Here is a 26134-nt window from a genome sequence, read left to right on the forward strand (position 1 = left end):
AATGAGCAAATAGGGCCGGCTGAAAGGGTAGGCAAGTAAGGCAATGGCCTAGGGCCCCGCCTTTTTGGGGGCCCCACTTTTTTTTAACATCCTATATGTATATATTTATTAATTTAAAAAAAAGTGTGCGTTAAATTGGAAGTTTGGAGATATATTGGGAAGAAGTACAATAGTTATTTCTTCCTTTTATTATTTGGTTTTTTTTTTTTTTTGGGGGGGGGGGGGGGAGGGGGGTCCGCATTGGGGTTTTTTTTGGGAGAGAAATGGTAACTTCTTCCCTTTTATGGAAGTAGTTACGTTGAGCATAATTGGGGGGAATGGGATCACTATTCTTGGTAATTTTATATTTGTAGTATCCTTATTTATTTGGGTAAGTATTATATTGTTTATATTTACCTATTTTCTTCTTCCTTTCATCATTCTTGTACTCTAATTATTATTGAAAATTCTCCGTTCTCTAAACACCTAAACATTCCACGCAAAATACTTACGAAGATCAAGATTTACTTTTTGGCGTCTTCTTCAAAAAAATGCAATCATTATATTGAAGAAAAAACTTCGATATCATTATATCAACTTATCAAGTTGATTTTTGAAAAAGCTAAAGTTGTTGCTTATTTCATAAGAATATTTTTGTTGTAGTTGTTAAGAACTTATTCAATTTGGGTCATTCTAACTAGAAAAAAATCAGTTGTATGCAAAAAGAGAGATTGAATGGATTGCTATATTAAATGGAAAAAGAATTGAGAACAAGAATAGATTATTACAGTTAAACCAATACTGGAAAAGAGAAAATGGGCTTTAAATAAAAATATATATGTTCTTTCTTTATTTTTTTAAAGAAAATTGGAATGAAGGAAACCCCAATCTTGTTACAGTTGTGAGCAAAGGAAACCAAAATGTTAAATTACCGTTAAGTAGAGCTGTCATAAATTATACTTTTTCTATTTCATAACCAACAATACGGTAGAGAATTCAGCAGACCCAAGTCATATCACATATGCCATGAAACGTCTAATATTATAGTAGTATGACTTTTGAGGAAAAAGCTAAAGAGCTTGAGAGAATATTGAAAAAGCTACCACACTTGGGTCATTCTAAAGAGGAAAACCAGTAATGGCATTGCTCAAAATGGAAAAGCAAACAAGAATCAATTAGTTACAGTTACAACCAATACTGGAAAAGGGAGAATGGGCTTGTTGTCTTCTCATATGATCTTGGTCAAATTTGTATCTCATCATCAGCTAGTTTTGTGATTAATTTAGTCTCAAAATCATATTTCTTTGTTGGGCTCCATGTTATCTTGTCCACCCTTGAGATATTATTATTGTCCACACTTTAGATGCCTAGTCCTAGGCGCTCGGGAGGTGTTATAGCATCCCACATAGGTTGAGGGTAAGGGACAATTGTTATTTTCTTGTATCTTGTGATCTTTATTTTTTTTAAGGGTGAATTAGCCAGAACATCTATTTTCTTACTGCAATGAAACCATTCATGATTTATCAACATGCACAACTGGACCATGAGGCGACAGGCTAACAAAATATTTTTGTCATAGTGACACAGACCCCTACTTTATATCATTGTTTTAAAGTCGTGGGCGCCACCTTTTGTATAGTACTTATAGCTTTTTGAGGTATAGTAGGTTGCATGCAGATTGAGTATTACTGTTGGTAGAAAGTATAAATTAACCTATAATTAATTTATACCTTACCCAAAAATATTTTTAAATGTGATATTATTCGTTTTGGATCAAGTTTCGCGGATATCCAAAAAACCTACATCATTTTGGATCAATCTCACCATGATTATAAAATCGTTTTCGATTATAATCCTGATATTCAAACGTCTTTAAGGGGTTGGATTATTTCGTCCATTACCTCATGACTTTTGAGTCATAAATCATAATCGAGTCCCATAACGCCAAAAGGTTCAACATCGATATTAAGCACATAATTCAGTTTAAATAGCTCCAACCGATTATAGCGCAATTATTGATGACAAGATAAAGACGTGCTGAGAGACGTCCAAATTTGATATAAATGAACAAAGAATTTAGTAGCTGTTAAGTGAAAATGATGTTTGCTTTCTCCTTTTAACATTTTATACATGCGGATAAAATCGAACTACAAAACAACCAGCAAGTGATGAATTTCTCCCATTATTCAACAATCATTTTGAGTTAAGCAATATATGCTCATCGTTCTCCTATGATGTTAGTACGCAAAAGTGGATCCAAGTTTTGATGTTTATGGGTTCCTATAATAAACTCAAGATGGGATCCCACAAACCCATTGGCTAAATCCGCCCCGGTTAAATAGTATGTCGTACCAAATATTCAATGTCCATTATATTGGCCCATTTATGAACAGGGTCCCCATTACAACCCATTGATATTGACACTCGTGGAAAGACTGAGTCAACGTATTCCTTGGTCTATCCTTTGGTAGCTATTCTGCAGTTAGTGCCTTTTCAATTGAGTATACACAAGGACATCCTCAAATTCTAGAAATGAATGATTAAACGAATATGCGCACCTACCAAAATTCAACACCTCTGAAAAAACAATATGGGTTTGAACCCTATTCTTATACTGAAGTACTTTAATGGAAATTGATAGGGGAATAAAAAAGTCAAAAGGTAACTCATGGAAAAGGACATTACATATATTCAAATTTTAAAATATTTTATACATAAAAAATTTAGGTTTTACTATATAATTTATAAATATTTCTTAAGTTTTTTGTAGTTCTTTAACTATTATCATATTATTCAAGGTTGAAAAGTTTTGAATGTCAATAATTTTATATCAGTTCCCAATGTTTCAATTCTCTGTTCTGTCAAATAACGTCCAAAACCACATTTCCAGAAGGCTTAACCTAGATGGCCCATTAAATTCAATTTAAATATGTAATGACAATAATGTTGGATATCTACTTTGCATAATTTATTTTCCCCTAAAAACATAACTTAAGTTTTGTTGTTTTGTCATGTAATTAATACTTATTAGCCTGAATACTTATTTTAGCATGACTTAGTATTTTTAGATTATGGTCATTTTCTTTATAGCTTGTTAATTACCAATATTTAAAAGAAACCCATTTACAAAGCTTCTTGTTAAATATTTTAATACATGTCATCGAACTCTTCTCACATTTGTGTTATTTTCTTAAAAAACCTTAATTATATTTTTGTATCCTTGATCTTTCAACTTTGACAACAAAATAAGCAAATAAAGCTAAAGTATTATTCATCAAGACTATTATATAAAAACCGAAAAAAAGCCGAGAAAAATTTTAAAACCCAAATTTTATTGGTGAAGTATTGGTGTATAAATTTAATTTTTTGGTCAATCAATACAGTACTTTAAAAATTTGCCTGGCTCTCCTACTAATTAATCACAATACACAAGGACGTCCTCAAATTCTAGAAATGAATGATGAACCGAATATGCGCACCTACCAAAATTCAACTCCTCTGGTAAAAAAACATATGGGACCTCTCCTAACCCTATTCTTATCCTCTTGAAGTACTTTCCAGTGAAGAAATCAGCTATGGGAATAAAGAAAATCGGGAGGTAATTGCTCATGGAGAAGGACGTTTTCATATTTCTCAAGATGTCTTAACTTTATCAGAATTTAGGTTTTACTTTCACCTATCATCAAGTTTTTCCATAATTCTGGCCAACGTTATATTTTAAGGTTGAAAAGCAACAATTCAATAATCCAGAACTCTGGTAGTTCCCAAATTTTTCAATTCTCTCTTCTGCAGAAATTTCAGCACATCTCCAGAAACAACGTACTGAAGCTTTATTGGGACAATCCAGTTTCCATTTAGATGACAGAACATGCTTAAATTCTTTTAACTAAAGATAGCATACTCCAAAGTCTACAAGAGCGCGCATAAAACGTTCATACAAGGCAGACTTCAGCACTAAAAAAGTTTATATAACCCCCAAATTGAACTAATTCTCTAATGTTGAATATCGTCTTTTTTAACAAAAGAGCACACAAACAAACAGTGCGCCTAATGCTACTTGGAATTTGCACAATCACTGCCCGTTCATCTGTCCATACCTTTAAAACCTAATATAAACAAACTGTCCATGCCCCAGAACTACTCTGAAATCTCATTTTCAGAGATAATAAAGAACATTAACAAGAGGCTGAATAAAATGTTTGATACCTTGAAACTTTTTACTTTTATCACTTCATAGACGTTGGGCCATGCATAGTTTTTCACAAGATAGGAGAGAGAAGATAAGGCTGTGTGGCCTAAGGTTAGGTCTTCTAGGAATCAAAGACAAACGCCATCTTCTTGTTTGCTAGGATCTGTTTTTACGTCATTTTTTTAGAGATAAATACAAGTCATCTAAAAGCCACAAATCAAACTAGCCGAAATGTTTCATAATCTTATAACAATATATTTTAAAGAACAATTCAATTAATCCCTCAAGAGTAACAGGATACAGTCCTTTCCCAGACATAACAAGCCCCATTCCAATCAGCAATTTCAGCAGCACGATACTTGATTACCTTCTGAATTTCTTTGCCTACAACAATAACAATAACATTCACATTAGCAGCATATTAGAAGTATACAAAACGTGGAAAAGATGCGGAGCATCTCAAAGAGATGCGGCTTTCTTCACAAACGAAAGTGTTAAAAAGTTATATACCTGAGCTGCACATAGTTGTGCTCATCTTTACTTCTTGTCCTCTTTCTGTTCCTTATCATTGTCCTCGTCCTTCTTCTGCCAGGACAAATTAGATCATTGTCAAATTAAGATTTTTTATAAAAACAACAGAAAACATACTATTTTGGTAAAAAGATGACGTTATCCCTGGCTTCCTCCATCAACTTAGGATATAACCATTAACAAAAAGCAAACGGTATTTGGATCAAGGAACAGGAAACAAGGGGAAGGAAAGAAAGCAGAAGCATCCAGAATGACATGATTGCAGATACAGAAGAATTCTCCTCTTTTTGATACTTTTGACCCCCAGCCCTGGCTTCTTCCATTTACTTGGAAAGATACTATAAACCCCCTCGGATCTGTTAGGATGGAGGTCTCTTGAATGTAAAACCTATATTAGTAGGTGTGGTCGGCTTTACACCTCTTGTCTGAAGCACACACCTCTCTGAGTGCATAGTTTCATCCATTACGTGATAACCTCTCGCTTCACATTGATTCATCGGTTTAAGGCTTAAGCGATGAAGAGAAAGGTTTTTAACAGCTTCAGCGCCTTAGCGTCTACATTGAAAACCACCTAAGCAAGATGAAACAAAAAGCGTATGTTGCACCTGGCTCCAGGGATTAAGTTTACCTCAAGCGACTCTCTAACAACATTAATATTACACAATATTGATGAAGATTGTATGCACATGCAAGGATTTAATGAACAAATGACCATCAAATGTACAATACAGATGCATAAACGAGAAAAACAATTATAAAGGACACTAAACTTAAACTTACCCAGCATGCTCTTCGATAAAATCATAGTAATCAATAAACTAATTAACTCACCTCAGACGACTGGCCTTGCATGGAAGCAAGCAAATCTTTAACGGAAGGATCGTTTGGATCAACACCTGGAAGCTGTCAATTAAATGACAAATTAAGTGAACTCAAACAAGATATGAAGTGTGATCCTTAGGAAAAGCACATACTTTCTGCTGTGATATAATAGAGCTCTGCGTACAGAAGACTTACCGAGGCAAGGATTGATGACACAAACGATTGATCTGCCAACAGCTTACTCATATCTGTCTGATTTGACTGATCATTGGCACTCTCCTGCACAGACAATTGAAGAGCTGCAAGCACCAGAAGGGCAACTCAGAAGTGTACAGTTATGAGTGAACCTTGTAGGCTAACTATAAAGGATTCTGTGCAGGTGTCAACCATTTCAAAGAAGCGAGGAATTTGATAGGCCAAGCCAACGCCATCTAAAGCCTAAGTAATGGAGTTTAGTACAACCCCTTTTGACATTTAAAGGACCATTTTAGGACATTTAAAGGACCATTTTAGGACGAAAAAAGACAAATAAAGCATGATTAGAAGGCACTTCTTCAGAAAATGAACCTTAACTACTACGCAAGCCCTCTTACTCATTCATATAGGGACAATAAATGGAGATTAGATGGGTGTTTTTTTTTAATTTTGGGCCAGAGGGGAGTGGGGGCGCCCTCTCTTCAAAGTTCATCCTTCCAAAATATAATACTCCCATATCAAGAAAAATATGGACCATTTCTCAATTTGAGCGTGTCATCCTTGCGCAGGATGATACTCCCTCCGTCTCATTTTATATGGCACACTTGCCTATTAGATTTGTCCAAAAAGAATGACATATTTCTATAAGTAGAAACAATTTAACATTTAACTTCTCATTATATGTGTGATGATTTATAGCCACACAAATGGCTCTGACTTGTTTCAGACCACGAGTTTTTAAAAGTCTTTCTTCCTTTCTTAAACACCATGCTCAGTCACCCCCACGCCACATAAATTGAGACGGAGGGAATAGTTGCTCAGGAGATTCTTAGAAATACAATCAATAATGCAGGACTACTTAGGCACATTCTACCCAACATATTGTCTATAAATCGACCAAATACTAGAAAATGCAGAGAAATGCAAGAAAACAAGGAATAGCTATTGTGACTTGAACTAAACTATGTTAGGTATGTTTGTAGCAGTTAAAACTATTTCTAAGCCTGCAGAGATCGTGACATACCAAGCGCCAAGTCTTGATCTTCAGAAGCTGCTTCCGACATGTCAGTGTCTCGTGTAGCAACATTAGAGGAAGAATCATCCATCGACATTGCAAGGGCTTGCTGTAACAAGGCATTCTCATCTTCCTGTAAGGGATCCAATTATGATTAAGGTGTTATTTCATCTTGGCTTCCAAAAGGCCAGACATCACAAAAACTTCAAGCTAACACCTGTTTTTATTAAACAAAATTTAAACCTATACAAATTACAGGAAACAATATCTTCTCGCATAGATGTAAAGTGCAATGCCACAACAAATCTTACAAAGGTATTTAAGAAGGCTCAATAAGACTTATCAGAAGAAAGCTCAAGCAAATAAAGGATTCATGCAATTCAATTAAACCAATGTGTAACAATCCATGGTTTGGCTAACCAGTACAATCTTGATAGGACATAACATATTTAACTAAATTAAACAACATTCAATAGAAGAAAAGTCATCCATTTTTCCAGCTTTGACTCGAGGTATCTGATATGAAGAAGATGGATATGACACGTACCATTAGATCAGTTGCTTTGTTTTCGGGTTCAGGGGTTCCTGCATTGGCATTTTCAGCCATAGCAACATCCTGGGAAGTAGACTGACTTTCTCCTTTCTCTTGTTTACCAGCTTCCTCTGCAGCCTTCTTTGCAGCTGCTTCTTGCCTCGCCCTTTCCTCCTCCATTGACACTCGGAGTGCGAGAGCAAGTTCAGGATCCAAATTAGGATCTACACCAAATTCATATCCAGATACTCCACCAGCGGCAGCCGCTGCAGCTGCAGCAGCAAATCCACTTCCACCACCCTCACCATCACCAGTGAAAATAGGAGTACTGACAATGCCAGATGAGAGATACAACTTATTAAGGAATTGCTTTTCACAAGTACATGCTATGAAATCTTATTTAGTTATGATAACGAGATGGTTAATGATAAGAAGATGGTCATATCACGGATCACCTTATAAGCACATCGGACAGAGCATTAGGACCAGGAGGAACATGAATAATGTGACTACTCTCGTTGTTATTAACCGCAGAAACTAGTGCCTCTAACTTCTCAGCTTTCCCTTCATCATCTTCACCAAAATTAACGACATCAAGAGCAACACTATTCTTCTTCAACTTTCTCCCAATCATCTCCAAGACCTTCTTGTCGTATTTAACAGGGCTGAAGCAAGTGAAATGTTAACAGAAGGATAAAAAGTTGCAGCAGCAAAGACAATAGAGACAAAGCATCGGGACATCACCTGCCAGCAAAAACAATGATCCTTTGTTGTTGCTTCTTGTTTTGCCGATGCTTCAAAGCTAACTGGGCTACCTGGATTCCAGCAGCCAAATTCATCTCACCGCCTATCTCTAATCCTGAATAAGGGAAGACAAGGCCCGCTCAGCAGCATAAAGCTAATTAGAAGAGAAAAGTTAATCGAAAACCCTAAGACTTCAAAAGATACTACTATCAAGCAGTAGTATAGAACTCAAGCACCAAACAGGCATTGGAACTATCTCTTTGATGAAGTAAATTTATTCATTGATGTCATCAAAAAGAAGCAAAGAGTACAAAAGTGATTCTGATAGCTCCCTTACATGGGCATTAAGCTAAGACTAGGAGCTTGCAAAATCTTTAAAAAAAAAAGGTCAACGCTATTTACAAGGGACAGTTTGCATTGACTAAATAGAGACTCATAAGACACTAGCTCTCATGGAGTGATTTGGAGTAGAGATACCATTAAAACATAATACAATTTCTTCCCGTGAATACACACCAAAAATACTTGATAAGACCTTTCTAGCCCAGTGTTGTCAAAGGCGCGCTTAAAGCGCGCTTAAGCCCTGAAGCGAGGCTCAAAACATGTTGAGCGCTTTGCCTCGCTTTATGTGAGCTTCAGTGTTGTCATCAAGAGTGTTGTCATCAAGGCTCTGAGACATAACTTTTCTTGCCAATGAGCCTCTCTTGAAGAGGTGACACTAGATGAATGATATTTCACTTTATCGTAATGTTTTTACAATTTCTTTGTCCATATATTTGTAATTCATGCTTATTATTATTAGTCTTGGACTAAACATATATATATTTGTACTTTTGCACCATTGCGCTTTTTTTCATTAAAGCCCATGCTTTATTTGCGCTTTGCGCTTAAAGCCCCAGCTGACGTTAGAGCTTTTTTGTGCTTTTCGCTTTTGATAACACTGTTCTAGCCCCTCTAGTGATAGATTATCATAATCTGAACTAGTCACGCCTCTTCAAGATATGATGGGTTACACTCAAAACAAAGTCCGTGGAAACGATTAATGACAGCAACAACCTGCACCCTATAAGAGACACTTTAAAAAAATTCTCTCCGTGTCTGCTCTCTTCCAGTTACATAAATAAAACTAGCCCCCCAATATATACCATGCAAAGGCAACAAAATCTCAGCTTGCGCATATGAGTACCTATTACAATCTTATTTTAGTTACCTATCATCCTTATTTACAATATAGCTTTTTTGAAAAGGCATAGAACAAGTGATTAGGAACAATGCGAAGATGAGCACTAACAAAACCAATGTAATAACCCATGAACTAAGGCGAGAAGCAGTTAAGCATGCAATCACAGTTATTCTAGCAACTCTAATGATAGATTATCATAATCCGAACTAGTCATGCATCTTCAAGGTATGATATGTTACACCCAAAACAAAGTCCCTGGAAACAATTAATGATAGCAACAATCTGAGCACCCCAATATACTACATGCCAACGTAACAAAAAATTTCAAAAGCTAGATAAATCATAATAATGCAAGAAATTGTCAGGTAAAAAAAGATATAAATAATGGAAGAGAATCTTACCGTGCATACAAGCTAAGATTTTTCCAAGATCGCTAGTCGGGGTAACTAACACTCGAACCCCTTTACCAGCCATGGTCAAAAGTCCAACTGTATTCTCGGGATTAGACTGGATCAAACAAAGAAACAGTTTAATATAACCCCAATTAGTTTAAACTAAAAGTGAGAGATCATCCATATATATTACAAACCCTAGAAAGAGTATAATTTTAAAAAAAAAAAAAAAAAAAACCTGGGTTTTGGCACCGCAGATTAGATTAACAGCATCAGCTAGAGCTTGAAACCTACTGGGAGAGTAATCACCGTTTCGCATCCATTCCGAATTGTCGATGCAGATCATTGTTGCCTGATAATAAAATGTTAACCCTAATTTGCTATTGTAAAGATAGAACTGAAATTGAAATCAAAGAGCAATATGCTAACCTCGAGCACCATGGTTAACGATTGAAGAAAGAGCCAAGTAGAAGATTAAACTGAGAAATCGCTTGTGTTGTATCAAAGTTTTAAAGGAATTTGGGTTTACTTGGAGAGGGAGTTGTTGCTACTAAAAGGAACGAAAAGTCACAATCAGAATTGGAGAGTTCTCGTAGCGGTGCAATGTGGGCCGGGTTGGCTTTCCTGGGAAAACTGTATGTATTTAAGGCCCAATTAAGAGAAGGGCCCTATTTTGTACACCGTTTGCCGGTTGATTTAGGCACTTTTTTTTGTGTGCGGACCATCCTTCAAATGCACTGGTCTTTAATTTTTGTCCCTCAAATTATTGGTATTTAATTTTTATCCTTTACCTAAAACTCTTAAGTTCTAGGTTCGAACTTCCGCTCAATTAAAATTTTTAAAAAATTCATCATGTAGAATTTGAATTCGCAAAGCAGAGTTTTGCCTGCGAAACTCTACCTTAAGGTAGAATTTTAAGGCAGAATTCTGCCTGAAGTTAAAATTTTGCCATAAAGCAGAGTTCTGGCCTGCAGGCCTAAGTTTGCTATAAAACTCTGCCTTGTGAATTTTTTTTTGGGAAAATTTCATAAATGACTAACTTGGAAGCCTTGTTTTTGCTTCTTAGCTACATTTTACCTATTTACATCACGCAGTAAACATGTAGCAAAACTCAGCACTTGTTACTTATTATATTCGCGTTGCTGTATTCATGAATACAGCAACGCATGATTCATGATATAGCTATGCATGATTTTCATTTCATAAGGCACAGGTACAATGATTCCTTGATTGTCATACTTGCCTCCTGAAATCTTTATTTCGATTATGATCTTTCCTTATTGTATTTATGTTTATATACTCGCACATATCCCGTACCGACCCCTTTCTTCGTGGGGTGTTTCATGCCCGCGCAGTACGGATACTCGACTTGGTGATCCTCCACTTTTTAGGACTTCTACTCATTTGTCTTGGAGTGCTCCATTGTTGTTCTAGACTTTTGGTACGTACTTTTGATGTGTATATATATATATATATATATATATATGTTTATCCAGGGGTACGGCGGGGCCCTGTCCCGTCATATTTCACTATCGATACTCTTAGAGGTTTGTAGACATAAGTGTGGGTTATATATAGATGTTGTTCAGCTGTGTCAATATGACTTATTTTGGGATGTTCCCGTACGTAGTGACAGCCTTGTCGGCTTGCGTATATATTTGGGATGTTCCGACGCGTTGTGTGACCTTGCCGGCCACGTATTATGTCATGCTTGATTGGTTGTGACTCCTCAGGAGACAGGTTACCTTGATATATATATGTGACAGTTCTAAGACAACGTTTTGTTTTTACAAGCCACTGTCCCCCTCGTTTTCTTTTTGTTGTGAACAAAATGATGCAAGTAAGTGATTATATCCAAGAAGAAATTGCATCATTTTGGAAGCAATTTACTTATGAGAATACATGGGTTAGTGTTGTTATTACTGATGAGAATACTTGGAAGCAACACACAAGAAGCAGTGGCGACGACGAGGGAGAAGAAAGGGATAAGGGGAAGGGGTTGGTAGTGGCGGTGGTGTGGTGGTGAAGGGGCATGGCTGCTCCGGTTCAATCGGAGCTAGAGCTCCTCGCCATAGCAGTGAGGGAAGAGGGGGGGGGGGGAGAGAGATGAGAGAGTTTGGTTGGAAGTGAATAATGTGATGATGAGTATTCTACTTTAACAATATAGGTAGCTATTAATTGTATTTAACATATTACTTTTAGCCATAGGATGTAATTTATCTAAACTATAGCTACTAAATATAATTACCTACTACTAGTTTATTGTTTATGTAACAAATCTTTTTTTTTTTTTTAACTTAGCGAGGGTTCGAACCCAAATATTAGGTGAAATGCAAAAATTAAAGAGCACACCAAAATAAGGGGATTCCTGCGAATTGCCCATTTAGGCATATGTCCCATATTTAGGTCACGACTTAAATTTTGTCCTATTTTTAAAAATTATGCAAATGCCGATCCTGGTCTAACATTTTTTAACAAGATTTCTAATTAAAGGATCTTTTAGAGTCTACATGGTCCGTGCATTGTATGAAAAATAAAAAAGGTCGTTTACGAAATAACTGTTCCATAAATGAATAGCTGGCGAAAATTTCTACAGTTTCCCCACGTGCAAGTAGTTAGAGGAATGAACATTCGAGTTAATTTTTGCTTACCAAACTAAATCGACTAAATTGATGTATTATATTAGACATCCTATAAATCAAATCAAACTAAATGAGTTTTTCAATTCAATTTTTTTATCCAAAATGAATGGGTCAACATTACATGTATATACATATACGTATATGTATATACATATATACACACACACACAATTACATAGAACCCAGGCTTGTACCTGTTAATTGTTCATACGAGTATGCTAATGTTTGAACATTATAAAATTTTACTTTACTTTCATAGGCAGTTCTTAGAATGTCTGACCGAAAAACATTGTTTGCAATAGGTTAAAGTTATTTTTTTTTACGTATATATAGTAGATAGTAAACCCCCTTAGGTTCGTGTATTAACATCTTCATATTTTTGAATCCCTAGGTAAAAATCTTTGGGTCCGCCACTGTCCTTGACATGGAAAGGTGTTTCCACAATGATTCTTTTGGAATACTGAAGTTTCAACTTCACAGGATAGAACTTGCCAAAACAAGTCTGTTTGTCTGTTGTTTTCTTTTCTTATAGTAATTTATAATTATTTATCGAAAGATCTTCTTGAATAGATAGCCAGAAATGGATGGACAGCAAAATTAGATGCATCTATAGCTGGGCAAATTTGTAAAACAGCAAGGTGAACAATATTACTAAGTCTAAGGTTGTGGTTCCTGTAGTATAAGGCGCGAAACTTGTATTGTCTCGTCATTGTTTGGCCCATCATCATATTTCTGATCAAACCTCTCCTTAATTTCGAGGAGAAAGTGGAATATGTTACTCATCACACTCTGAGATTTCATTCGTGTAACGTTGTTCAAGAGGGACTTGTTGGTCCGACACAATGGTACTCTCATCAAACACCTCTGTGCTGATTGTATCAATGGTATGAATTTGATCTGCCTCACCCTCCTCCACAGAGTCTAATGATGTGGTCGCTAACAATGTTTCTGGAGAAACAACTGAACCTTCTAGCTTGGTTTTCACCTTGTGTCGCCATCCATGTAGCGACTTTCTAACGTTCTCTGAAACAATGGTCTTCTTGTATCTCGAACCCATCTGCTTAAACATCAATCAGTGACTTAAAATAAAATGTGTGGAAGGATTACCCAGGACAAACGAAAGAGATTACACAGTGTTTGTCTTTTAGTTACCTGAGCAACGATAACATAGAGTGGAAATGTGACAAAGCTACACCAGAATTGAGAAATAACTCTACAGCAACAAGTTAACAAGGGTCATGCCGAAATGAGTATATTCAGTAACAAGTTAATAAGCAAGTGCCACAAAGATAGGTACCCAAATGACAAGCGAATCACGAGAAATGTGTGGTTTTCTGTGAAACATGAAGATCCCTTAATTTCCCACTGCACCAGAAAAGGAAATTAGTTGTCAGCCCCATGCGCATAAGGAAAAGATTTTGCATTCATGCAGTGACACAAATATCTGTGTTGCCTCGTCTAAGGATTAGGTAAAAACATAAAACAGACACAATGCCAATTCCATATGGGGCAAGGTATAAAGGATGTAACATGATATGGGTGAAGAATTTAGAACTTCTAGCCAATGGCGGATCTAGAATTTGAAGGTCATGGGTGCTCCATTAATTTTAGTATAAGTTCACTGTGCTCACAAGAATCACACTGGGTGCTCATAGTCATTTTATAGAGTTTTTAAAGGATTATTTATGCATAAATAAAACAATTTGGCAAATTCAATGGGTGCTTCAGCACCCATAGTTGCACATGTAGCTCCGCCACTTCTAGCAGTAAATAATTCATCACAGGCAAAGCAAAACCTGTATTAGAACAAAGTTCTCAAGTTCTTACCAGTGACCATATGTATGTTGCCATCTCAAATGCATTCTGTATATGATTCACCGAGAAGAGCAATCAGTAAGGCATATCCGAGGACGCTATGTCATTCGGCTAAAATTAATTGTAACACTCTTCTTGTTACCCTCTGAATTCGAGGATAAAATTTATGCTATTGCTCATACCTGGAATGATATAAATTGTATTATCCGCAGCAGAAACCTAGGCTTCCTAAACCAGAAGAGCTCATCTCTGAGGTTAAACTGACGAAATCCTTCCAATGGACTACTGTCCATGATTTCAACTGCCAGCTTGACCACCACATGATGAAGCTTGGTACCAACCAGAAGGATTAACTTCCAATAACAATTTTTGAAGAAGTCAGAAGTATGAGGATGAATTATTCTTCTGAAGTAAAAAGAAAGAAAAAAAAAATAATAATAACAAGGACTTACAATAGCTGGAAAGAAGGAGATCCAAAAGTAGATATTTGTGCCTGGACAATAATAATCAAAATTATCCATCATTTTTCTGAAAGAACTAAATTAACTAAATCCATTTTCCATTGCAGTAGATATAATTAAAAGAAAATTCAATTAAACTGTCTGGTACATCAAAATTATAGTGAAAAAAGCATGCTGAGGCAGACATTCCAGAGAATATCTAGTGGATAAAGTTACCATGAAAGCTTAGAAATACACAAAGTATGACGAAAATCCATAGCGGAACACTGCAACAAGAAAAAGAGTGTCTTAGATGACAACTGGATCCACAGTGGAATCGTGCAATAAAGAAGAAAAAAAAAGGAAGTTATTGCTCTGCCATCCTGTAGCATGATTCATGATGTGAAATACCTAGTAGCGAATATTACATTGTGACGCAACAGTTGTGTTCAAAAGGAAAACTAAACTTTCAAATGGATATGCCGTTGTACCTAATGCCAACAATATCACGAAATTCTTCCTCCATGCTTCGAAGCATATACTTATGGAAATCATAAGTCAAAGGCAGCTGATGAGTCTGCAAGAACACCAGAACAATATAAAGACATGGAATTGTTTTTCTGTCGAGGGAATACATAGAGGTGTACGCCGTGGTATCACAGGTTCCATCCAAGTGAGCACAACAGATACATTTGGCAGTTTAGACCATTACTGGGAAGTCACAATGTATATATAGAAAGTGAGCCCTTTGTTCCATGGATTAGTAAATGCTTCTATCAATAAATCTGACCCACTCATCATAGCTGTTCCCTCAGCAATGCATTGGAGAACTTAATCAGTGAAACTACATAGAAGTACCTAAAATAGGGCCTACTTGTATTTATTATGAACTGATTCACATCATCTACATAAGTGAATATTGTATCAAGTGGTTATTATCTTAAATAGCAATTTTCATTAATTGACCATAATTCAAATATGATTAGTGAACTGATTTGCAACTGTTTAAATTAAGAGAAAATAGCATTAAATGGGGCAGCATGAAGTCCGCCATAGAAAGTCAGTTAGTCTTCACCTCCAATTTAATGATGATTGAGTGAAATATTTGCATTTGTGGAGCATAACAATAGATGACTTACAGTAATAAAACCCAAGCGCAAAGCCATGTAGTCAGCTTCATTTATAGAACTCCATAACTGGCGGCTGAAACAAAGCTAAAAAGGTAATCTTGAATAAAATATCTGTAATTGCTGGGCTCATTGAAGCACATGTCAAGACTCTAGAGGTAGGGAAGATTAAAGCATGAAGGTGAAAATTTCATCAGAAGCGCATGAAGATAAGAGAAAATTGGTAAATTTGATTGATGTCAATACAAGCAAGGCACAGGAATATGCTCCGACAAAATGAATTTTAAGATGCACTGGCTTACAATAATTCAATCTGAATAAATGAATTAAAGTTAGAACAAATGATAAGACCTAATCATAGATCTAAAAATATCATTAAGATTTATGACTTGGTACCTGTGTGAACAATGATGGTTTGCATAGTCATAGAATGAACCGAATGACATTGTAGATCAATATCACTCTAAATCATAAGTTTAGCAGCAAAAGCCACCTGAATTTGTTATTCTCTATTACTTTTTAGTTTTTTATCTTCTTATTGTGTTGCGATGTTAACACTTTTACAAGCCAAACCATTGTCCAGAACAAATGTAAACAGTACACAGACTGTTCTATCTATCAAATAGACATCTTGTATTTACCACTATTGAGCCACCTCATCATTGGGCTAAGATAATTTCACTTAAATTGAGATAGCAGCAGTATTGCATATAACAAGGATTCACTCAACCATATACACAAGATTTATTGTGAAAATACCAGCCAAACAAGAGCTCTATGCTGGCTCCATGGGTGAGCGGTGTGGTGAAACGTAAAAGTTGATAGACGCCCCATTCTCGTGTTGTTTGGGACAGCTTCTTCAGAACCTAAGGTTAAACTTGCAAGTAAATGTTTCGGAAATGATAAATAAAGTATGAAGAATAGTAGTATGGCTGGAAATTTTAGCACCTTCCAATCTTTGAGGAGCCATTGACTTGGCAGTGTTTTCCCATGTTCTCCAGCTATATATCTGCATGGTTAATCCATGTTTCTTGATGGATTTGGGAAGAAAGTATTGAAATGTAATAAGAAGTTAATCATGAAGAAGATATCCAACCTTGATCATTGCTAGGGCAATCGCGAAAAAGCTATAAGATACATGGCTAACACCAAGGACAAGCAAAAAACGATGCAGCTGCTCTAGGCTCTCCTTTGAAGCAAACGATTGGAGGCCCTGGTAAAACCAACATAAGTTTTCTCTGCTCATGTGAATCAGTATTAGCACTGGTCACATAATTAAACCCAACAACTCCAATATTTTCAAGTTCAAGGCATCTTAAACTTTTAAAAGAAATTGTGCTTCTAACTCAACCAATCTTCTAAACGATGAGTATTAGTAGTAATATATTACTTCAGTGAATGAAAACATATGAATTAATTATGCTACATTTAGGGCTTACATAAAGTAGTTACTCTCTAATTGAACAATCTCATGTGACAAATTTTAGCTTACAACAATAGACTAGAGATTCCATAGTTGCTTAAATATATTCTCAGTAGATGATGCTCGTGAAGGATCGACCAAAATTTATTCATAGACATAATTCTGACTAAATGTCAAATTAAATTTTGAGTAGAACATTCATTACTGGGCTACCTCAGGACAAAAATCTTCATTTCCGCTGCTTAACAGCATCCTTGAAGTTGAGAAATTCGAGTATAAAGAACCTGATAAAACAAATTTCATAATTGTTGACTCCCTCTTGTTTCTTGGCGGCAAACATTGATAAAAGTGGCTGCTCACGGCTGACGATTTAACACAAATCTTTGCAATATAAATGATCCAATGACCCATCAACAGTGATAGCAGTCCAAAAACCATAAGCTCTGCTTTCAGCCAAAAAGGAGGATGCGTTAGAGGAAAATGAAAAGAAAAAGAGTTCATAAAGCAAACTTAAATGAGAAATAAGTATTTACTAATGATAATTCTTCTACTTCAGCCCAAAAATGCCAGTAGCTTTTAGAAGAATCAAAACCATTGGTATAGGATTAAGACGACTTGAGTTCTGAATTGAGTGTAAGTTTTGGAACCAAGGCGGAGCTAGAGCGCTGCCTACATATCGGCAGAACCCAGCTCAAACTCTATATTTGTGTTTAAAGTTCCACTTAATATGTATAAATAATTTATCGAAAGTCCAGTATGCAACATTTTCTAGAATCCATAACTCATAAACTCAAAATCCTAGCTCCACTTTGTTTGGAACATATATTTAACTCTTATGTTTACTTATTTCCGTATAGTATATACAAGGTTCAAGTAATAAATAACCGCAGAAACCTTCTATATCTGTCACTGCCAGTGATCACGAAAGGCTCAATCTACAGATGATAGGTGGCTTACCTTCTTTGATTTTCTCTAGCGCAGCATAAAGAGGTTTCCTCTTAGTCCTATGCAACCACTATCAGAACAAAATACAAAAAGCAGAGATTATGAAATAAATAAATGCATAAAAATTAATATATAGAACAGAGTAACTTCCCCTCCCAAGAAAGAATTTGCAGAGCACGAAAACAGAATAATAGTGAATGGTTTAATCTCTTACATTTCCAAACTTCTTCAAACTGCCATGGATCAAGAAACCAATGCTCACCAAAACAGTAACTACCGTCGCTACTGCCCATGTGGGTGTTTCAGAAAACGATGCTCCTTCCAAATTCCCCATCTTGACAAATATTCAACAACCTTAAAAAGACTGCATAAACCTTATTCACATCATCTTCTTCTTACTTCTTGAAACAGAAGAAAATGTTGATGCAGAAAGATAGAACTTTTTTCAAGTGCAGAAGCTTCAGCAATGAGCAATGACTGACATTAATATTTGGCAGCTGATTTTGGTTGAGAACTTCATATTAACTATGACCATGGGGTGTTACAAAGTACAAACAAGGAAAAACATAATGGTCCCATGTGAAATGCCTGACGCAAATCTTTTGTCAGTATGTTGTATAATCAATTGGCAATATGACCATCCTTGCTCTGCTCTAAATGCTCGCCCACCTATGTTGTGGTAGTTGTGTTTTCTTTAAAAATAATTGGTGGTGTTAACCAGCTTGTTGAAACCTCTCAATTATTTTACTTAATAATAGCTAATAGATGAGAAAAAATCACTGGAGTACATTTTTTTGACAATATTGGAATTTAAATCCTCGTCTTCCATAGCTTTTCGTCTACGTTAAACTATAGTCTGGACTCTATTGTGTTTATCTTGACTTCAAATTTGACTTAGTCTTATAATCCATTCAGCAATAAAACTAATCCTGTTTTATTTCCTTTCGTGACTGAGGAGTTGTCGTGTAGTTGGGGAGGTTGGTTTCTTTTTATTTTTTGCTTTGTGGAGAGTTGGTTGCTATGTTCTTCTAAAAATGGAGTGATATATTGCATCATATCAAGAATCAACCTTTAATTAGTATGGCCTTTTCAAGGTGTCACAGACTCACAGATAAATCATCATGGTAAAAAAAATTGTGAAAAGGATAATATTAGTCCTGTTAAAGTCTTACGTTACTGAATTGAAGTCCCAAATTACCGTGTCCGAGATAATTTATGAGCATCTTACTATTCTGACGGACAATTTTACCGGGCACCTGGTAACCACCAATATTGGACACCCGATACCTTCCAATCTCACAAAATGTTTATCTCTCATGGAATTTGAACCCTATTCTCTCCTTGATTTTCATCTCGCTCCATCGACCAAAACAACCTATTTTAAAAATCCATATAAGTGGAGACCAAGCAAACCATTTAAACAGAGTACATGCTAATCCCAGCATCAAGTTCTTATTTAGAGCTTAAATTAGTGTAAGATGTGAGTAAACAAGAAATGTTTTGGCATTATTGTTGGCATTGCTGTTAAACATGGCTTGGCTACTTAAGTTTTAGTATAATTTATAGCGTCAGTCTGTTTATTTTGCCTGTGCCATTTTAGGAATTGCGACACTATTGTTATAGGGGCCCATTTGGCAGTTGAGAATCTCTAGAAAGGTGGCTGAAAGCTCAGTAGTTGGGAGTTCTGATTTGATGAAGTTAATTTTCTTATTGAATTGAGTATTAACATCCACCGACCTCCTAGCTACCGGTTCAGCTTTATTCCTTTTTTTATTTTGATTATATATCTAAGAGTACGAAAGCTTCTTTTTTTTAATCCCCGTTTAATCCATCGAGTTAATACCGCATAAGAACAAAAACAAGCAAAAGAACAAAAACAAAAACAAAAACAGAAGCTGCAGATGCCAAAATTGCAGACCTGATTGCAATTATTTGGTTTAAACTTGCAATCCTTTTACTGAAATCTGTAATTTTCTTTAAAGAACCTATATGTTATCCAATCACCATGGCTTATCTAGTTTGGACTTCGGAGAAGTAGGCCACAAATGGACAAACATAATTGCAGTTTAGTCACATCCAAAGATGTCAAAAACAACAGCAAAACAGCATAAATTTTGCAAAGAGTTTTATCAATTGATTTTGCATTCAATTTCTCAAATTGGTCATAAGAGGCGACAAATTCGAACCTCTTTCTTTGTACAAGGGAAAAGGTAAACTCTCGTAGTCATAAAATTGAGTGACCAATACAGAAGGATGTACGTAGCTACTTCATTTTAAGGAAAAACTTATTCTATCGTGGTTGAGAAATTGAATATCTACACTTCTCTTGCTAGCTAGCACAACAAAAGTAGAATTAGTGATCAAAGCTCATCTTGTGGTTTGTTTACAGCAAATCCATTGTCCACCCAAGCCACATAGCCCCCTCCCATGTTGCTTACATGCTTGAATTCCTGCCAATTTCATTATGTCAAGTTGGCTTTTTTCTTACCAGAAAGAAAAAGGAAAAAGAATTGTTCTTAAGCAGAAAGACAGAAAATTCAAACTAATAAGCATCATTATCAATTCGAATATATTACTCCGTCCATCCCAATTTATGTGGGAGCGCTTGAATTTTGAGTCACACTTCAAAACATTTAGCGTGAATTCGATCATGAAATTTTTATGTCTTATCAAAATAAAATTTACATATTTGAAAACTAATGCTCCTATAAAGTAAAGATAATAGCCCTGCTTGGCCAAACTTCAAAATCGCCTTTATTTTCACTATTTTAAAAAAGATTTTTTTAAAAGTGCTTTTAAAAAAAAAATACTTTTTGTGAAAAACAGTTTGTATTTGACCAATTAATTTAAAAAGCACTTTTGAGCAGAAATTAGTGTTTGATCAAACTTTTAAAAAGTATTTTTAAGTGTATTTTTTTCAAAAGTGCTTTTCAAAAAAGTGTTTCTTGAGAAAAACTACTTTTTTAAGCTTTTGCTACTCCCCAAAAGTACTTATTTTCTTCTAAAAACTTGACTAAATACCTCACTTTTTAAAAAATAAGCACTTTTTTAAAAAATAAGTATTTTTGAAGAAAAATAAGCTTGACCAAACAAGCTATAAGTCACCATATTAATATTTAAGAAGTATATGAAAAAGCGCGTAAAGAATTAACTCTCAAAATTAAACATTGCCACATAAACGAGGACCAGCATAATTAACCAGCTACAATCCGTTAAAATATAGATCTCACTGTATATAGTAAGTTAAATCATTTAGCAAATCCAGATTCTATTCCGGAAATATGCTGGTAAAAATCCTTTTAACAGAACAGTATAATCAGAGAGAAAGAGATAGTAATATTCAACTTACAGCAGTAAGAAGATCAGTAGTTGCATACAAGGATCTCACACCACTTTGACATCCCTTCACGACAGAAAGTTTACCCATCAAATAAGAGAATATTTTATCTAAATTATCCTTTTACATAATTCCATGAGAAATTAAATTCTAAATCGTTGTTGCTGCAGAAATTAGTAAAAATCAAGAATCGGAAATTAAAGCTGGATTTACCACAATTAGCTTGTCTTCCTTGTCGCATGCTGAAGATACCTGCTCCGTAAATTTTGTATTCTTCACCCTACCTAAAATTACCAAAAATGGAAACATCATTATTACGTAATTAATACAGAAAATTAAGGCCCATATCAAATAATAACGGAAAGAAGAGACCTTGGGGAGTATTAAGCATATAGGGAATATTCAAAGAGTTCTCTACATGCCCTTTCTTGAATTCTTCTTCCGTCCTGTTCAAAATGAATGAAATTCATATCAGAAATCTAAGTATGAAGACTAATCAAAGTACACAAATATTGAAGGAAAAAGAATCTAAGTTTGTGTTGATTTTTTTACCTAACATCAAGATAACGGTGGCCAGAACGGAGGAGATGACGAGTTGCATGAACATCTATAGTCACGACCTCTGCTCCTGAGCTACAAAACAGAAGCAGAACAAAAAGAAGAAGAGAAAGAAAACTATTACATAAGACGTTGCCCATAATTAATCGAACAACCTAGAATGTATGTTTGTCTACTGGAGTAGTATTGTGACTTGTGAGTAAAAAGAAATTTGTTTTTAGTGTACCCGGGTTGACTGGCCATGACAATAAATGGAAGTTTTGTATTTATAGGAGAATAAGATTTCTTGGAAAGCGGAACTTTGACTTCAAATGTTGGTGCTGGATCAGAGATCAATTGGCGGTTCGATTGTTTTGAGAATAAAAAATAGGAGGAAGAGAAAAAACCAGTGGATTTTGGGTGATGGTTTCATTGCCCCGTCTGTTGTTTTGGACTATGATTCGTGCGTGTAGGCTGTAGAGTCGCTAACGTTACGGCAAACTACTGTTGAATATGAGCAAATGGGCCAAGTCTTCCACGTCAATTTTTTGTGGGGAGTGTCCTTCAAATGCACCGGTCTTTAATTTTTGTCCCTCAAACTGGAATTCTTTAATTTTTATCCATTTTGCGTAATAACATGGATTTGAGGTTTTGAATCAAATTTCCAAGAAAATAAAAGATAATTTAAGCCTTGATTTTTTTAGCATGCGTGAAAGAAAACCCTACCTTAAGGTAAAGTTTGAAACTCTACCTGAAGGTAGCAAAATTCTGGCTGCATGCAAAATTCTTACAGCAGAGTTTTGCAGACAAATCTCTACCTTGCGATTTTTTTTTAAAAATTTTTGATTGAGCGGGGATTAAAACCCCAAACCAAGGGTTCTAGCGAAGGGCAAAAATTAAAGACCACCCCAAAATAAGGACATTCCTGCGAATTGCCCCTTCCACGTTGGATATGCCAACTATGGACAATGACCCAAAACCCAATTTTTGTGTATTTGGCATGACGGAAACATAATTTTTTGTTAAGACTAGATGAGTGTTGCCCATGCTCAGCACAGGCCCAACACAGTAATTCATTAAATATATTGATCCTCCTGATAAAACAGTAACGAACTACCTAAATTCAGATATAATAAAATAATACAGCGTGTCTAAAGAACAAAGGAATATCAATATACCTCTTGATCGTGTAAAAGATTAAAGTGAACAACCAAGTCATTGAATTGTCTAAGTATTTGGTCATCAAAAGTGAATGAACAATATAATTCCGGAGTTCAACTTTAACAGAGTGGAAATTTCCTTCAAGGAAATGCATACTATATTATATACTAAAGAGAGACAAATGCACCCAAACCCTTACATTAAGTTATGCCCCCTTTAACCTGCATAACCGAACTACTAAATGCATCAATCTCCAATCCAGCACTCAAGACAAACTCCCAAGAATTATCATTCATTGCTTGCCTTACTCTCTGTCCATGTTGATATCTCTACTCCAGCTTGACACGGTAAAAGAATGATGCTATTTATCAACCCAAAAACTCTGTGGATCAGCAAAATATATAGAAATGGGCTTAAATGGCAACACAATCCCCTTTTGTTCAAACTATGCATGACGGGCGAAAGAGATTTTAATTGCATCTTAAGTGATACAATCTAATTCTGTATGACAAATGAGATATACCATGTGACTTCCAAAAGTCTACCAATTTCAAATAGCTGGTTTGGCCCTCTATTTTGTATTTTTTTTTCTCATTCTCAAAGTAACTAATTTAAATACACCTCACCAGAACAAATCGACAACGGAACGAAGGACTTCTATCCTTCACAACAACATGCCTCTAAATGCTTTAAAGCGAGTTCCATAACAGAGTAAGTGCAAAACAGAATAGCATGTTGAAAATTGCAATGAGTTTCAGTATATGAGTGGTAAATGCAAATGTGCCTAATGCATTTGCACCTAAATTCATAAGAAAGGAAATAGATCACCAACCAGTAGGACCAAACAATAATGGCAAAAGACCGACTTCAAGAAGTGAGAGCTTTACAAAGGTCAAGCTTAATAACCAAAAGAAGCTGGATAGAGAATGTCATATATAACACGTAAAAATTGAAAATAGTTAGCTCAAGCCACAAAGAATTATCCTAGAATACATATTTGTACCATAACATGAGCAAACAAAATATGGTTGGGAGAGAAATCAAACCAGGAAGCAACAAAAAATACTTATCCATTCGAAGGAGATGAGTGCTCTTGGCCTAAATGAAGCAGAATCCATTCGTATTCACATAACAATACATACTTGAGAACGTATGTTACCCTGATGGAAAAGAGTACTCTACCACACCAATTGATGAAGCAGAACAGTTGTTAAGAAGACTGTCTCATCCTTGGCAATTTTACCAATCTTCTCATAGTAGGTAATGAAGGGCAGTGGGCTTGAATGCTCGGTACTCCCATTAGAATCCCCGATTTGAATACGCAAAAAATTAGCAAGTTAAATGGACCGGTATTGTAGCTGGCCGGCTTATTCTTCTGCCTTTATGGACTCCATTTCAACTCCCCCAATGTTACCTATAAGGTGGCACGCTGATAACTAATATATCGGTAAAAGGAGTGAAAGTCTCAAGAGAACTTATTGCAAGTCACAAGTCAGATAGAGAGATGCAAATTTCACCATGATTCAAAAGAGCAAGTATAACTCTAAACTTTCACCATGACATGCAACGGAAGAAATGTGCTAACATAGGTTGCTAAGTGATCCAGTGCTCTGACGGCAAAATGTAGAAGAACTAAGTTAACTCAGTAAATTTTCACTTTGAAGGTCAATTATTAAGAGAGTCAAGGCAGTATATCAAACATTACCAAGATCTATACTCCATCCATTGTCAGGAGCAACCAAGTAAAATTGCTCTATGCAAGAGCGTAGTAACTTTTCCATATTGTACAGGACTGATACTTGCACCTATCTCCTTACAACTCAAATCATTTCCTGCAAAACCACAAAAAACATGATTAGGGAAAAATAAGTTGTAAGAAAAGAGAAATACGCTAGAAATTACACCAAATTTCCATTAGTGTTTCTGGTGGCCCTTGGAAAGGGTGAGTTTTATGAATCAGGTACTGCTGCATCCTAATTTCCTCCCACACATACTTATTGATCTATTGTTTTCCATAAAGTGACGTCAAGCCAAAAGTCAATTGCTTGCTCGACAACTAAAATAATGTAACTCACATGAATTTCAAGGGAATTCTCGGCACAATGGTAACTTCTTGATAGTCCTATATTATTTTATTAGATTCTTTTGGATTAGTCATAGTCTGTAGTATCCGGGAAAATGTCAATTAGTATTGATTTACAGTGGTATTCTCACTCTTAAATTAAAAAAAACTATTTTAAAATTCAAAGCATGTTATTCTTCATTTTAGGTTGCTAGAGTAGGCCTAATGCGAATTCAAGATCCAGAACTCATGACATAAAAGAGTGGTGGTAATGAGAATTAATTTCAGCACGATCATATAGAAAACTACCAATATTTCACCTTTTCACTAATTAAATTTTCAAGTGCAAATTTTAAAGAAATTTAGAAAAATGTGCATTTTAATGTGCTAGATGTTTGGTTGGGTTAGATGCTGGGTACTTCACTTGCCATCAACTTGGTGATAGAAAATAGGCATATATACGCAGCGGAAGCAAACATCCAAGATCATATTCTTACATGTAAACTAGACAAACATAATCAAATACGAGATTGTAACACTAACCTTTTGAAGCTATTGCACAAGTCTTCAATAGCGTCCGCATTATTTCTGTGTCTTACGATCTTCTATGTATCCGAACTTCTGAACGTAATACTTGAAATGGTGAAGTATTGGCCCGTAACAATAATAATATGACTGTGGTTTTATGGCTTTCTTTTATATACACACGTTTAGGGTAAACCCTAGCCAAAAACGTGTAGCCCTTTCCTAACCCCAAGGATATTATTTTTCCTTTTATTTTCCTTGTTCTAATATTCGACAATTAGGGACTAAAGATTTAATAACGAGGCTTCCTATCAGGGTATTAATTCTAACGTGAATGAATTAATCCTACCACAATAAATTACAATTTATTCCACTAGAAAAGCTCAGAATACACTCCTCTCCACTTCGAAATCATTCATTAAAAAACTTATTTAACTCCCCATGTTAAGACATGACACCAATCAAATAAATTAAATTCCCACAATTTTAATTATGACAATTTTAAACCTTTTACTTTCGTAACTTATTTCATTACGGG

The 26134-nt window shown here is 35.5% G+C and overlaps 3 protein-coding genes across 3 annotated transcripts; all 3 read right to left on the reverse strand.

Moving 5' to 3' along the window:
- Positions 1–4177: 4177 nt before the first annotated feature.
- On the reverse strand, positions 4178–10169 carry LOC132046433 (26S proteasome non-ATPase regulatory subunit 4 homolog). Its single transcript, XM_059437060.1, has 11 exons — positions 10012–10169; positions 9821–9934; positions 9592–9697; positions 8008–8122; positions 7719–7928; positions 7279–7591; positions 6741–6864; positions 5717–5820; positions 5531–5602; positions 4679–4753; positions 4178–4552 (listed from the first exon to the last, which is right to left on the reverse strand). The coding sequence occupies exons 1-10, from the start codon at positions 10021–10023 to the stop codon at positions 4706–4708; spliced, it is 1218 nt and encodes a 405-aa protein (XP_059293043.1). The 5' UTR covers positions 10024–10169; the 3' UTR covers positions 4178–4552; positions 4679–4705.
- A 2640-nt stretch (positions 10170–12809) lies between these two features.
- Positions 12810–18765, reverse strand: LOC132046434 (MLO-like protein 4). Its single transcript, XM_059437061.1, has 15 exons — positions 18189–18765; positions 17987–18044; positions 17243–17472; positions 16703–16819; positions 16555–16615; positions 16366–16472; positions 15619–15693; positions 14971–15056; positions 14717–14766; positions 14492–14532; positions 14222–14392; positions 14052–14087; positions 13522–13589; positions 13377–13437; positions 12810–13281 (listed from the first exon to the last, which is right to left on the reverse strand). Exons 1-15 carry the CDS (start codon positions 18306–18308, stop codon positions 13000–13002), a joined length of 1563 nt encoding a protein of 520 aa, XP_059293044.1. The 5' UTR covers positions 18309–18765; the 3' UTR covers positions 12810–12999.
- A 1333-nt stretch (positions 18766–20098) lies between these two features.
- On the reverse strand, positions 20099–22290 carry LOC132046435 (thiosulfate sulfurtransferase 18-like). The gene is made up of 5 exons (XM_059437063.1): positions 21864–22290; positions 21684–21757; positions 21525–21595; positions 21324–21377; positions 20099–20424 (listed from the first exon to the last, which is right to left on the reverse strand). The coding sequence occupies exons 1-5, from the start codon at positions 22007–22009 to the stop codon at positions 20335–20337; spliced, it is 435 nt and encodes a 144-aa protein (XP_059293046.1). The 5' UTR covers positions 22010–22290; the 3' UTR covers positions 20099–20334.
- Between the last annotated feature and the right edge of the window lie 3844 nt (positions 22291–26134).

This window comes from Lycium ferocissimum, chromosome 2 (genome assembly GCF_029784015.1).
Source record: "Lycium ferocissimum isolate CSIRO_LF1 chromosome 2, AGI_CSIRO_Lferr_CH_V1, whole genome shotgun sequence".
Lineage (NCBI taxonomy): Eukaryota > Viridiplantae > Streptophyta > Magnoliopsida > Solanales > Solanaceae > Lycium > Lycium ferocissimum.

Coding starts and splice junctions, on each gene's coding strand:
- LOC132046433 (XM_059437060.1), bottom strand. Junction 9,698..9,820: donor TCTGCGGTGCCAAAACCCAG/GTTTTTTTTTTT, acceptor TGTTTGATCCAG/TCTAATCCCGAGAATACAGT. Junction 7,929..8,007: donor ATCATTGTTTTTGCTGGCAG/GTGATGTCCCGA, acceptor CACTTGCTTCAG/CCCTGTTAAATACGACAAGA.
- LOC132046434 (XM_059437061.1), bottom strand. CDS start 18,308: ATGGGGAATTTGGAAGGAGCATCGTTTTCTGAAACACCCACATGGGCA. Junction 16,820..17,242: donor ATGAAGATTTTTGTCCTGAG/GTAGCCCAGTAA, acceptor TGGTTTTACCAG/GGCCTCCAATCGTTTGCTTC. Junction 14,767..14,970: donor CGTGATATTGTTGGCATTAG/GTACAACGGCAT, acceptor TTCTTGTTGCAG/TGTTCCGCTATGGATTTTCG.
- LOC132046435 (XM_059437063.1), bottom strand. CDS start 22,009: ATGGGCAACGTCTTATGTAATAGTTTTCTTTCTCTTCTTCTTTTTGTT. Junction 21,596..21,683: donor TATGCTTAATACTCCCCAAG/GTCTCTTCTTTC, acceptor TGGTAATTTTAG/GTAGGGTGAAGAATACAAAA. Junction 20,425..21,323: donor CTACTGATCTTCTTACTGCT/GTAAGTTGAATA, acceptor TGAAATTGGCAG/GAATTCAAGCATGTAAGCAA.